The sequence below is a fragment of the Panthera uncia genome, chromosome F1 (assembly GCF_023721935.1).
Source record: "Panthera uncia isolate 11264 chromosome F1, Puncia_PCG_1.0, whole genome shotgun sequence".
NCBI classification, from domain to species: Eukaryota; Metazoa; Chordata; class Mammalia; order Carnivora; family Felidae; genus Panthera; species Panthera uncia.
In genome coordinates this window covers 66,196,084-66,209,277 of record NC_064813.1, presented here as the reverse complement: position 1 = coordinate 66,209,277, position 13,194 = coordinate 66,196,084, and the positions used below count along the sequence as shown (strand labels likewise).

The 13,194-nt window shown below is 43.8% G+C and overlaps 2 protein-coding genes across 7 annotated transcripts in view; one reads left to right on the top strand and one right to left on the bottom strand.

Moving 5' to 3' along the window:
- DAP3 (death associated protein 3) overlaps positions 1–13,194 on the top strand; it is a 320,245-nt gene that overhangs the window by 178,379 nt on the left and 128,672 nt on the right. The gene's annotated exons all lie outside the window — the stretch shown is intronic.
- Positions 1–13,194, bottom strand: part of ASH1L (ASH1 like histone lysine methyltransferase) — a 192,900-nt gene that overhangs the window by 83,532 nt on the left and 96,174 nt on the right. For 5 of the 6 annotated variants that reach the window (XM_049634839.1, XM_049634836.1, XM_049634835.1 and 2 more), the window contains exon 6: positions 8,689–8,868. The exons of the other annotated variant lie outside the window; for it this stretch is intronic. In XM_049634839.1, coding sequence (XP_049490796.1) covers positions 8,689–8,868 — 180 coding nt within the window. The remainder of the gene's footprint in view (positions 1–8,688; positions 8,869–13,194) is intronic. 6 annotated transcript variants of the gene reach the window in all.

The following is a 13,194-nucleotide window of genomic DNA, read 5'->3' as shown; positions in this document are numbered from 1 at the left end:
TTTGTTTTTGAGGGAGAGAGGGACAGAGCACAAGTGGGACAGGGGCAGAGAGAGAAGGAGACACAGAATGTGAAACAGGCTCCAGGCTCCGGGCTGTCAGCACAGAACTCAACGTGGAGCTCGAACTCATGAACTGTGAGGTCATGACCTGAGCTGAAGCTGGACACTCAACTGACTGAGCCCCCCAGGCACCCCTACATCTCGATAAAACTGCTGAGCAGAAGAAAGAGGACAGGAAACAAGTCCTGGGGACGCGAGACGCGGCAGACACAGCCCAGGTTCACTGCGTGTCTACCGTGCGCTACTCACCTTACACGAGTCACTTCACTTGGGTAGCGGGGGAGGAGCCGCTAGAATTCACACTTCAGAGAGAAAACACTCAGTTTGGGAAAATGAGCAAGTGCTGGAGGTGGACAGTGGTGACGGTCGCACAAGGTAATGTGTTTGATGCTACCGAACGGTGCACTTAAAGTTATTAAAATGGTTAATTTTATGTCACGTATATTTAAGTGCAATCAGTTCATTAACTGAAAACATTAAAACACAAGGGAGCCGGGGGCGGGGGCGGGGGGCCAGGGGGCTCAGTTAAACGACCAACTCTCTCAGGTCGTGATTATCAAGGGTTCGTGGGATCGAACTGCGAGTTGGGCCCTGCGATGACTGCACAGAGCCTGCTTGGTATTCTCTCTCCCCCTCTCTCTGCCTCTCCCCTGCCTGCACGGGCATGTTCTCTCTCACTCTCTCAAAATAAATCAACTTAAAAAAACCCCTAAAATATGAAGTTAATTTTGTTTTTAACACTTTACTTGGGACATCAGCCTTGCAACGAATTTTTGGGTTTGATGCCAAAAGCAAAGGCGAAAAAAGCAAAAATGAACGGAGGGACTGCATCCAACTAAAGGTCTTCTGTACAACAAAGAAAATCGTCAACCAAATGAAAAGGCAACCTACTGAATGAAAGAAAATATTGGTAAATCATGCATCCGTTAATAGGTTAATATTCAAAAAATATAAAGAACTCCTACAACTCAGTAGTAAAAGAACAATCTGATTAAACAATGGGCACAGGATCTGAACTGAATAGGCATTTTCCCAATGACACATACACAGAAGGCTGACAGGTACATGAAAAGATGCTCAATCTCACCAGCCATCAGGGAGATGGACACAGAAAACCACAACAACACTTCACACCTGTCAGAATGATTGTTACCAAAAAGATAAGAAATAGTAAGTGTCTATTACTTACTAATAGGGATGAGGAGAAAAGGGAGCCCACACGCACTATGGGTGGCAATGTAAGTTGGTATGGCCACTGTGGAAAACAGCATGAAGGTGCCTCTCAAAATTAAAAATAGACATACCCTAAGATCCTGCAACTCCACCTCTGAGTATGTATCCAAAGAAACCGAAAACATCACCTGGACAAGACACTTGCAACCCCATGCTCCCTGCAGCATTGTTTACGAGATATGAAAACAACCTTCATGTCTGCCGGCAGACGAATGGATGGAGATGTGCTATACAAACAGAACGGAACATTATTCAGCCATAAAAATGAATGACATCTTGAAATCTGCAACAACATGGATGGACTGTGAGGGCATCATGCTAAGGGAAGGAAGCCAAACACAGAAAGAGAAATACCGTACGATTTCGATTACATGTGGAATCTAAAAAACAACAAAACCCCCAAAACTCAAAAAACAAAATACCAAGCTCACAGAGAGAACATGTTGGTGTTGTCAGAAGCAGGGGGATTTCAGGGGACTGGGATGGGTGAAATGGGTGAAAGGAGTCAAAAGGTGAAAGCTTCCGGTCATTAAATAAATAAGCCATGGGACGTAATGTCCCATACAGCACGGCAACTGTAGGTAATAATGCTGTAGTGCATACTGGGAACTTGACAGGAAAATACATCTTAAACGTTCTCATGGCAGGGGCACCTGGCTGGCTCAGTCAGTGGAGTGTGCCACCCTTGATCTCAGGGCTGTGAGTTCAAGCCCCATGCTGGCTGTAGAGATTACTGACAAGTAAAATCTTAAAAAAAAAAAAAAAAAAAGTTCTCATGGCAAGAAAAAAATTTTGTCACTATGTATGCTAACAGGTGTTAACTAGACTTATTGTGATCATGTCATATACAAATATTAAGTCATTATATGGCACACCTGAAATTAATATAATGTGGGATGTACATGACAGCTCAATAAAGATAAAATAATTTAAAAAACACACCTTTACTTGGGTTACTTTCACTTTCTTAGCGACTAAAATAAAAATCAGATAAATTGAATTTTCAACTTGCTTCGCCTGAAAGTGATCTGTGTGACTGGACCTTTCACTAGCTCAGTATTTCCATCTATATACAAACTATGTGGTTCAACAGCTTCATTTAATACATAAATTTCATTTCTATGATTCTAGAGAGAAAAAGTAATTTGCCCAAAATGCCAGTGAAGCCCAAAGGCCCCCCTCAAGGTGCTGTTAGTTTCTCTGCACTCCGCTGTCTCACCAGAGTATCCTCTAAGCCTGGGGACGCCTGGGGGCCTCAGTCAGTTCAGCGTCCAAGTCTTGATTTCCGCTCTGGTCGTGACCTCACAGTTCAGTTCACGGGTTTGGTTCAGTGCAGTCCACACTGGACTCCGCGCTCACAGTATGGAGCCTGCTTGGGATTCTCTCTCTGCTTCTCTCTCTGTCCCTCCCCCGACTTGCACTTTCTCTCTCAAGATAAACAAGTAAACTTAAAAAAAATACACACACACACACACACACCCTAAGTCTTAAATTCAACCTCCAATGTACTTGACAGATACCTGATATTACATATTCCGTTAAATTCCTTTTAGATAAAATAAAATCTAAAGTCCAAAGTAACACAGCATTGTCCTAACTTCAAAAAGTGCGGACAGGGGCGCCTGGGTGGCGCAGTCGGTTAAGCGTCCGACTTCAGCCAGGTCACGATCTCGCGGTCTGTGAGTTCGAGCCCCGCGTCAGGCTCTGGGCTGATGGCTCGGAGCCTGGAGCCTGTTTCCGATTCTGTGTCTCCCTCTCTCTCTGCCCCTCCCCCGTTCATGCTCTGTCTCTGTCTGTCCCAAAAATAAATAAAAAACGTTGAAAAAAAAATTAAAAAAAAAAAAAAAAAAAACAAAAAATATAAGAAAACTTTGAGGGGCGCCTGGGTGGCTCAGTCGGTTAAGCATATCCGACTCTTGACCTTGGCTCAGGTGATGATCTCACGGTTTTTGAGTTTGAGCCCCGCGTCAGCGCAAAGCATGCTTGGGATTCTGGGTCTCCCTCTCTGGCCCTCTCCCATTCACACTGTCTTTCTGTCTTTCTTTTTCAAAACTAAATGTTAAAAAAAAATAACAATAGGGGCGCCTGGGTGGCTCAGTCGGTTAAGCGTCCGACTTCGGCTCAGGTCACGATCTCGCGGTCTGTGAGTTCGAGCCCCACTTCGGGCTCTGTGCTGACTGCTCAGAGCCTGGAGCCTGTTTCAGATTCTGTGTCTCCCTCTCTCTCTGGCCCTCCCCCGTTCATGCTCTGTCTCTCTCTGTCCCAAAAATAAATAAAAAACGTTGAAAAAAAAAATTAAAAAAAAAAAAAAAAGTGCGGACAAATATAAAATAAGACATGTGAACCCCATAAACTAGAGGGTACAGTAGATACAATAACGCTCACTCTCCCCACATATCCACATGTAACCCCCAGAAACTGGGAATATGCAGAAGGAATTAAGGTTTCTAATCTGTTGATTTAGAGACAGGGATATTATTCTGGATAATCCGGGTGAGCCCAATATAATCACAAGGGTCCTTATAAATGGAAGAGGAAGTTAAAGGCACAGTCAGCGAAAAGAGAACCAAGCTTGAAGTGACAAAATGTGAGGACTCAACCTGTCATTGCAGGTCTGAAGACAGAAGGAACCCCATCCACGACATGCGGGGTAGCCTCCAGAAGCTGGAGAGGCAAGGAAGAGCCTCCAGAAGGAATACGGCAAGAAAAACCTTGCCAACACCTTGATTTTATTTTGCCTGCAGAGATTCACTTGACCTTCTGACCTCAGGAACTGTAAGACGATACATCTGTGTTGCTTCAAGCAACTTGAGTGACCTGGTAGAGAGGACAGAGAAAACTGATGTACAGGCTAACCTCCATGAGCAGTGTGTTGACCGTATTACGAGACATTTTTTGGTACCTATAGAAAGGAACATTAATGATGGAGGTTTTCTTAAACCAAGGAGTACTGTCTGTACGACTTTTTTTCTGGTATTTTAGCTAATGACATTATCCACCCAGGAATACAAAACAAAACACGGGGATCTTCACTGACTCTCATCCTGTCCTTTACACTCTTCACGCCAGACCATCTGATCAGTCTTTAATCCTTTTCAACTGTAACAATGACATTTTCTTTCTTTTTTAAATGTTTAGTTATTTTTGAGAGAGACCGAATGAAAGTTGGGGAAGGGTAGGGACAGAGGGAGACATAGAATCCGAAGCAGGCTCCAGGCTCTGAGCTGTCAGCAGTGGGCCCGACGCGGGGCTTGAACCCATGAACCGCGAGATCATGACCTGAGCAGAAACCAAGAGTGAGACGCTAAACCGAATGAGCCACCCAGGCACCCCCTGCGTCTTAAAATTTTTTTTAACTTTTAATTCCAGTAGAGTTAGCATACAGTGTACTATGAGTTTCAGGTGTACACGGGAGTGATTCAGCACCTCTACGCATCACCCGGCGCTCACCACAACAGGTGCACCCCTTCATCCCTGTCACCTGTTTCACCCCACCTGTGCCCCCTCCTTCTGGCTTATGTGTTCTCTCGAGTGAAGAGACCGTTTCTTGGTGTGACTCTTTTGTTTTCTCTGTTTGTTTTGTTTCTTAAATTCCACATAGGAGGGAAGCCATATCCCCTCATAACTTTTTAAAGCCTATAATGATTTATATACAAGAGTAACTTTGCAATTTCTTTGTACCCTTCTGTGGCCCCAGAAACAACCTGGCAGAAAATGGAAGATTTTCTGGGCAGCAGTGAAACCATTCTGTGTGATATTACAAAGGTGGACACATGTCGTTAGACATTTATGAAAACCCACACAACGTACAACACCAAGAGAGAACCCTCACGTCAGCTGTGACTTTGGGCGATAAGGATGTGTCAGTGGAAGCTGATTATAATAAACGTAGCACTGCACTGCAGGATGTTGACGGTAGGGGAGGCTGTGTGAGCAGGGGTGTATGCAAACTCTCTCTCACTGTGTATCAATTTTGTTGTGAACCTACAACTGCTCTAAATAATTCTTCCTTAATAAAAAACAAAACAAAGAAAAAACCCCACAAATTGCTACCAACAACAACCAGGCAGCCCATAAAAATATGCTGGCTTCACGGTTTGGAAGAATGCATACCTGTATCAATCTGATCAATGTTTTCAAAATATCCCAGAATAGGGCCTGCCTGGGTGGCTCGGTTGGCTAGTGTCCAGCTCTTGGTTTCGGCTCAGGTCATGATCTCATGGTTTGTGAGCTCCAGCCCTGTGCCCGTCCAGCTCTGCACTGACAGTGCAGAGCCTGCTTGGGATTCTCTCTCTCCCTCTCTCTGTCCCTCTCCTGCTTGTGTGCTCTCTCTCAAAATAAATAACTTAAAAAAAAATACAATATTCCTATAAACCATTTTCTTCCTACTTATTTTTAAAAATTTCACTTATTTATTCATTTATTTTGAGATAGAGAGAATCCCAAGCAGGCTCTGCACTGTCAGCACAGGGCCTGGTGCGGGGCTCGAACTCATGGACTATGAGATCATGACCTGAACTGAAATCTAGAGTCCGATGCTTAGCTGACTGAACCACTCAGGTGCCCCCACCACCACCTACTTATTTCTAAGAGGTGAATAGCTAGTTGTAACATAAACAAGGTGATATTTTAGTCCATTCTCCGAGTGAAAGACTTTTGTCTGACCAGAGACATTTTACAACACAGATATGGTTGAAGATACTGATCTTTTGATTCACAATCTGACTTTATTATTAATCTCCCATTTTTAGGGATTTAATCCAGAAAAAAACACATTTATAGAAACAAAAGTAAAACTTGAACTTAATTTTTTTTAGCAGAAAACTTGATAAATATATTTGTTTTCTCTGTTCAGCAAAAACACTGCTTAAAATTGTAACTGGAAAAAAAATAGCTCTTTCCAAAATACATTTCCATTTTCTCACTTGTAGTGACTGAATGCTAGTTATTTTTCAGGCATCATCAACTGGAATATGAACCCTGATTTCCCAGCCTGAAGTGTGGTTCCATGATGATGTTCTGGCCAGGGTCTATAAATGAGGTTTTCAATTCTCCTTTCTCATCAGCCTGAGCTGCTACAACACATTACCAGAGACTGGGGGGGTGTCAGCAACACATTTTTATTTCTCACTCTTCTGGAGGCTGGGATGTCCAAGATCAGGGGTGAGTTCCAGTGAGAACTCTCTCCCTGGCGTGCAGGGCCACCTTCCTGCTACTCCTCATATAGTGGAAGGAGGCCATGTCTCTGCGTTTCTTCTTAGAAGGCCGCTGACCCTACTCACAAAGGGCAACGTCCTCATGACCTAATTACTTCCCAAAGTTCCTGCCTCCAAAGACCATCACACTGGGGATTGGGGATTCAAGTCTGGGTAGGAGTGGGAAGACGTGTCCACTCCATACTGCTTCCTTACAGAGAAGATGGACACTTTTCACTCCCTTTCTTCTTTTCTGCTTTCTACAAGGAAGACCTGATGGCTGAGCTGTAGCTGCTATGTTGGAACAAGAAGAAACCACAGAAACGGAAGCCTAATGCTGAAATGGAGGGACAGAAACAAAGGAGCCTAGATCTGTGAGGAAACTGAAGACACCATATTAACCTTGAAGTTTGTATTTTGTTAACATTAAAAAAAATTTTTTTTTTTTTTAACGTTTATTCATTTTTGAGAGAGAGAAACTGAGCACGACCAGGGGAGGGGCAGAGAGACAGGGAGACACAGAATCCGAAGCAGGCTCCAGGCTCCCAGCTGTCAGCACAGAGCCTGACGCGGGGCTCGAACTCATGAACCGTGAGATCACGACCTGAGCCGAAGTCGGACATTCAACAGACTGAGCCACCCAGGCGCCCCTCATAACATTTTTTAAGTTAAAGGAAAAGAAATGTGTATCTTCTTAAATTCTCGAGTATTTGAATTTCCTATTATCGGCATCTGCAACGAATAAGCTTCATGAATAAAACATTTTCATGATCCTAGAAGCAAGAATAGGGTACAAAGAGTTTATGTGGAATCTACCTCAGTGGTCAATCAATAGAAAACTTTTCACTGCAAAATAAGGTGCTGTGGCTCACATGCAGACACTTTAACCCCACTGAGTCGGACATACATCTAAAATGTAACCTTTCCTTCACACCCTCATGACCTTTTGACGGACGCCGAGTGTCTGTTGTTGCAGCCCTGTCATACACTGTCTGCTCTGTCACTAGAGTTATCCAAAAACACACACAACACACACACACTTCTCCTTTCTTAAAAATATCATGTTGGGGCACCTGGGTGGCTCAGTTGGTTGGGTGATTGATTGGGGGCGCTTGAGATCAGGTCCTGATATCATAGTTCACAGGTTTGAGCCTCATGTCGGGCTCTGTGCTGATGGCACGGAGCCTGCTTGGGATTCTCTCTCTCTCCCTGCCCCTCCCCCACTGGAGTTCTTTCGTTTTCTTCCCCTCTCTCTCTCTCAAAATAAATAAATAAACTTAAAAAAATTCATCATGTTTATACACAGTGACACAGTCAGTTGATGTCTCTTTCAGGCTCTACACCTTCTTTTTTTTCTTTTTTAGAGATTTTATTTTTTAGTAATTTCTACACCCAACATGGGGCTCAAACCCACAACCCCAAGACCAAGAGTCACATGTTCTGCCGACTGAGCTGGCCAGGCACCCTTGGGCTCTACACACTCTTAATTGAGGTTCTTCTTGAGCTGCCCCTCCCAAAGGGATAGGACGTTCCTACAAGGAGCGTATTTCACTCCTTCAGCGAAGTGTTTGAAAACACAGAAAACATTCAATCAATGAGGAATGAATGTAAAAAATCAAGATCATTTTAGATACCCACATAGTATCATTTCTCTTATTTTTAAAAAAGAAAAAAGATACCGCTAGAAAGGCAGAGAGAAGATGAAGAACAGGGAAGATGCTGAAACTAATATTACACCAAAGGTTAAGTAATTAGAATTAAAAAAATTGAAACAGGGGCGCCTGGGTCAGTCGGTTGAGCGTCCGACTTCGGCTCAGATCATGATCTCGCGGCTTGTGGGTTCCAGCCCCGCGTCAGGCTCTGTGCTGACAGCTCGGAGCCTGGAGCCTGCTTCGGATCCTGTGTCTCCTTCTCTCTCTGCCCTTCCCCTGGTCATGCTCACTCTCTCTCTCAAAAATAAACAAACAGTAAAAAAAAAAAATTTTTTTTTAAATTGAAACAAAACCCAAAAGAGAGGAAGGTAATTAGCCCCGAACAACACAGCGCAGTGTCACTAGCACAGTGGATGCTGCGGTGTCTGTGATGAGGTCAGTATTTGTGGGCCCTGCACTCATATGGTGTTTTTTGATAGTCAAAGTATCATTTCAAGCACGGAAGAATGGTCTTTAAGACATGCCGGCTGACAGATGTGACTACTTACTCTGCAGTTTTGTAAACGTCAGAATACAGCCCTGCTTTCTGATACTTCTTCTTTGGGGGACGTGGGGCCTTCTTCTCCCTTGGGATGAGAGAAAGCACAGGCTGCAAGCTACCTTCAGGTTCGGGAGGCTTGGCTGGGGTTTCAGGAGGACCGGGAATCTCAACTGTTGTTTCAGTAAAGCTAGAAAGAGAGTTTAAAGGTAATTTTTATTACTGTCTATTCAAAAAACACCACAGTAAGTAAAACATGAGATACAGCACTTCCTCAGCTGACTGTGATGGAGTAACAGATGCCACTCTGGTCCTCCCAACAGAAAGTAGTAGAAATATGGTAAACTACTATAAACCTACAGAAAGTTTAGGGCACCTGGGTGGCTCGGTCGGTTAAAAGTTGGACTTCAGCTCAGGTCGTGATCTCGCGGTTCGTGAATTCAAGCCCCATGTTGGGCTTTGTGCTGACAGCCCACAGTCTGGAACCTGCTTCGGATTCTGTGTCTCCCTCTCTCTCTGCCCCTCCCCCCTTGCGCTCTGGCTCTCTCTCTCAAAAATAAATAAACATTGAAACTAGAGAAAGTTTACAAAACAATGACCAGACATCAGACAACACTGTAGGATTGTGATCACCAAGAAAATTGAAAAGAAAGAAAAAAATAGAAATAAGAACTGCGTTCATAGGGAGGATGATGATGGAGGGAGTAGAGCCACAGCAGAGAACAGCCAACAACATCAACCGAAAAGACAGAGAACGCCGAGGGCACTCAGGCTGGTGAGGCAGAGCACTGGCGTGGAGAAAGCCACGGAGGAAAGTAATTCTAGACTCCAGTCCGGGTGGTACCTACACAGGGCGAAATTCTCTAAAGCCAGACAAAGAGCTACCAGAGTGCTGGGACCTGAACAAGTCCAAGAGCTCGTACATGATGGTCGCTACTCTGATTCCACTAGGCAGAGTGGAGAGAAACTGCAGGGCATTCCACAGACAATCCAGAGGGTAGTGTCAGCCAGTTTCATAGGACTCAACTATCCCTAGACCAAAGACTAGCACTAATAAAGCTTAAAAACAGTCTTCCAAAGGATCTAAACTGAACCACAAGTAACTTAACTGCCTACCAAAAAAACCGTGACCATTTGGAAAAGAACAAAAACTAGATACGCAATTACGTGACATCTACAAAGTAAAAAAATTCATAATGAAAAAACCCCAAAGATTCATGGCCAAATATTTTCCAAATTTGATACAAAGTATAAGCTCAAAGTTCCAAGAAGCTAAACAAGCCATTAACAATATAAACTCCAATACAACAAGGTGTATCACAGTAAACTGCTAAATAAATACCGAAAAGTTTTTAAAAGCTAGAGGAAAAAATAAACAATCTATACGGGAGTACAAAAATAGGAATGAGTATTTCATGTCTGAAACAATTCAAGGCTGAAGGCAATGAGATAACATCTTTAAGTGCTGGAGGAGGAGGAGGAGGAAAAAGCCTGTCCAAGTAGAATTCTAAGTCAATCAAAAACATTTTTTAATGTTTATTTCTGAGAAAAAGGGAGAGAGAGAGACTGTGCACACATGAGGGAGAAGCAGAGGAGACAGGGAGAGTCTGAGCAGACTTCGGTGCTGTCAGCACAGACCCTGATGTGGGGCTCGAACCCACAAACCGTGAGATCATGACCTGAGCTGAAGTCAGACGCTTAACTGACCGAGCCACCCAGGCACCCCTATCAAAAACATCTTTAGGGGCTCCTGGGTGGCTCAGCCGATTAAGCGTCCGACTTCAGCTCAGGTCACAATCTCGCGGTTAGCGGGTTCGAGCCCCGCGTCAGGCTCTGTGTTGACAGCTCAGAGCTTAGAACCTGCTTTGGATTCTGTCTCTCTCTCTCCCCCTCCCCCACTTGCACTCTGTCTCTCTCAAAGATAAATAAACATTTAAAAAGCTTTTTTTTAATCTTTAAAAATTAAGTTGATTCTAGCTCCAGGCAAAGACGGAATAGATATTGCCACTTATCCTTGCACTAGGTACAAGGAAAAACCCTGGAAAAAATATATAAAATAAAAATAAGCAAGCAGATTGGTTAGGGACCTTAAGCCCAAAGCAATGACATGGCAGGGAATCGATTTTTCTATTTCCATGAAAAACACATCACTGGGCTATTGCACTCAATTTGTAGATCGCTTTGGGTGGTTCTGATATCTTAACAACATTAAGTCTTCCAGTCCCTGAACGCAGGCTGTCTTTCCATTTATTTATGTCTTCTTTAATCTGACTGAACAATGATTTGTAGTTAGTTTTCAATGTACAAGTTTTGCCTTGCTAAGTTTATTCTTTTTTTTTAATAAAAATTTTTTTTCAATCTTTATTTTTCATAAAAAGTATAAGCAAACAGGGGAGGGGCAGAGAGACAGAGTCTGAGGCAGGCTCCCAGCTCCACGCTGTCAGCACAGAGCCCGACACGGGGCTCGAACTCACGGACCACGAGATCATGACCTGAGCCGAGGTCGGACGCTTAATTGACTGAGCCACCCAGGTGCCCTCCCCTCCTTTTTTTTAAATTTTCTTTTTTAAGTTTCTTCTTAAGTAAGCTCTACACCCAACATGGGGCTTGAACTCACGACCCCAAGATCGAGTCGCATGGCTCCACCTACCGAGCCCCCCGGGCCCCTTGCTAAGTTTATTCTTAGGTCTGTTCTTCTTGATGCCACTGTAAGTAGAACTGTTTTTGTAATTTCCTTTTTAGAAAATTATCAGTGTATAGAAACGCAACTGATTTTGTGTTTTCAAGTTTGCTGAACTTGTTCAAAAGCTTCTACAGCTGTTTTGTTTGAGATCTTTAAGGGTTCATGTAAGATCACAGCATCTGTGAACACAGCTCATTTTACTGTTTCCTTTACACTTTAGAAGCCTTTTACTCCTTTTTCTTGCCTGACTACATCAGTCAGGAATTTTAATACTAGGCTGAATTAAAGCAGCAAAAGTGGACATTCTTCCTCATTTCTGATATTAGGGGAAAAGTTCTCAATCTCTCACCATGGATCCTGTTAGCTGCGGGGTTTTTTGTATAAGGCCTTTAATATGTTGAGGTAGTTTTCCTGTTCCCAGACTGCTCGGTTTTTATCACAAACGAGTTAGTCTGTGAAATTACGTTTCTACATTTATTGATACGATTAGTGTGATTCTTCTTCTTTAGCCTTTTGATGTGATGAGGACCCTTAATATGCTTTCAGATGGTGAACAAGTCTTTTATAACTGGGACAAATCATACTTGGTACTTGGTAACAGGATCAATCGATTTATCTATCTATCCAATCAATTAATTTGTTATTTCTCTTTTCACCGGTTCTTATTTGTTTGTTTGATTGACTGATGGCCGTTCTCCTTACCAGGCAAATTCATTTCTACTTCTGTGCCTTACCTTCTTTCTTTTTTCTGTAATCAAAAACAACTTCTGCTTTCCTGTTTATCACCTGCATACACAAATTCTCCCAGTGTCACGTTTCCTCGAGTGCTGTCCATAGACTACACACATCAGAATTACCATGAGGGCTTATAAGACATGCAAATGCCCATCCACAGATTTTTAAAAATTCTCCTCAGTGAAGTCTGAGTGGACAACGTCCCGCCCTTGCCGGCGTCTATACCAACACCGGGCTCTCTCTCCACAAGTGCATCCATCTCATTCTACTCAGGCTCTGACACCCGAGGCGGGGTTGATGTTCTCTCCACTTTGTCCCAGGCCCCAACTCTTCGCTCCACGAAGTCTCCAACACCCAACTCAGGGTCACCACGGTTTCCATACCCCATGTGGACACCCAGACCTAACGACTTTAAGACTGAATTTTTCAGGGCACCTGGGTGGGCTCAGTCGGTTAAGCATCTGATTCTTGATTTCGACTTAGGTCATGATCTCATGGTTCATGAGGTGGAGCCCCATGTCTGGGTCTGCACTGTCAGGGCAGAGCTTGCCTGGGATTCTCTCTCTCAAGATAAATGAACATTAAAAAGAAAGAGAAAAGAAGATTGAAGTTTTCTTTTTAATTTTTTTGTTTATTTTTGAGAGACAGAGAGAGAGAGAGAGAGAGAGAGCGAGCGAGTGAGTGACAGCGAGTGCGGGAGAGGGTCAAAGAGAGAGGGAGAGACAGAGAGGGAAACACAGAATCTGAAGCAGGTTCCAGGCTCTGAACTGTCAGCACAGAGCCTGATGGGGGGCTCAAGCTCATGGACCAAGAGATCATGACCTGAGCTGACGTCAGACACCCAGCTGACTGAGCCACCCAGGTGCCCCAAGACTGAATTTTTCAAGAAAAAAAAGAGGAAGAGGTAATGCACATTAAAATATGGTTCATCACAGGGTGCCTGGTGGCTCAGTGGGTTAAGCATCCAACTTTGGCTCAGGTCATGATCTCACAGTTCATAGGTTTGAGCCCTGTGTCGGGCTCTGCGCCGACAGCTCAGAGCCTGGAGCCTGTTTTGGAATCTGTGTCCCTCTCTCTCCGTCCCTCTCCAGCTTGCAC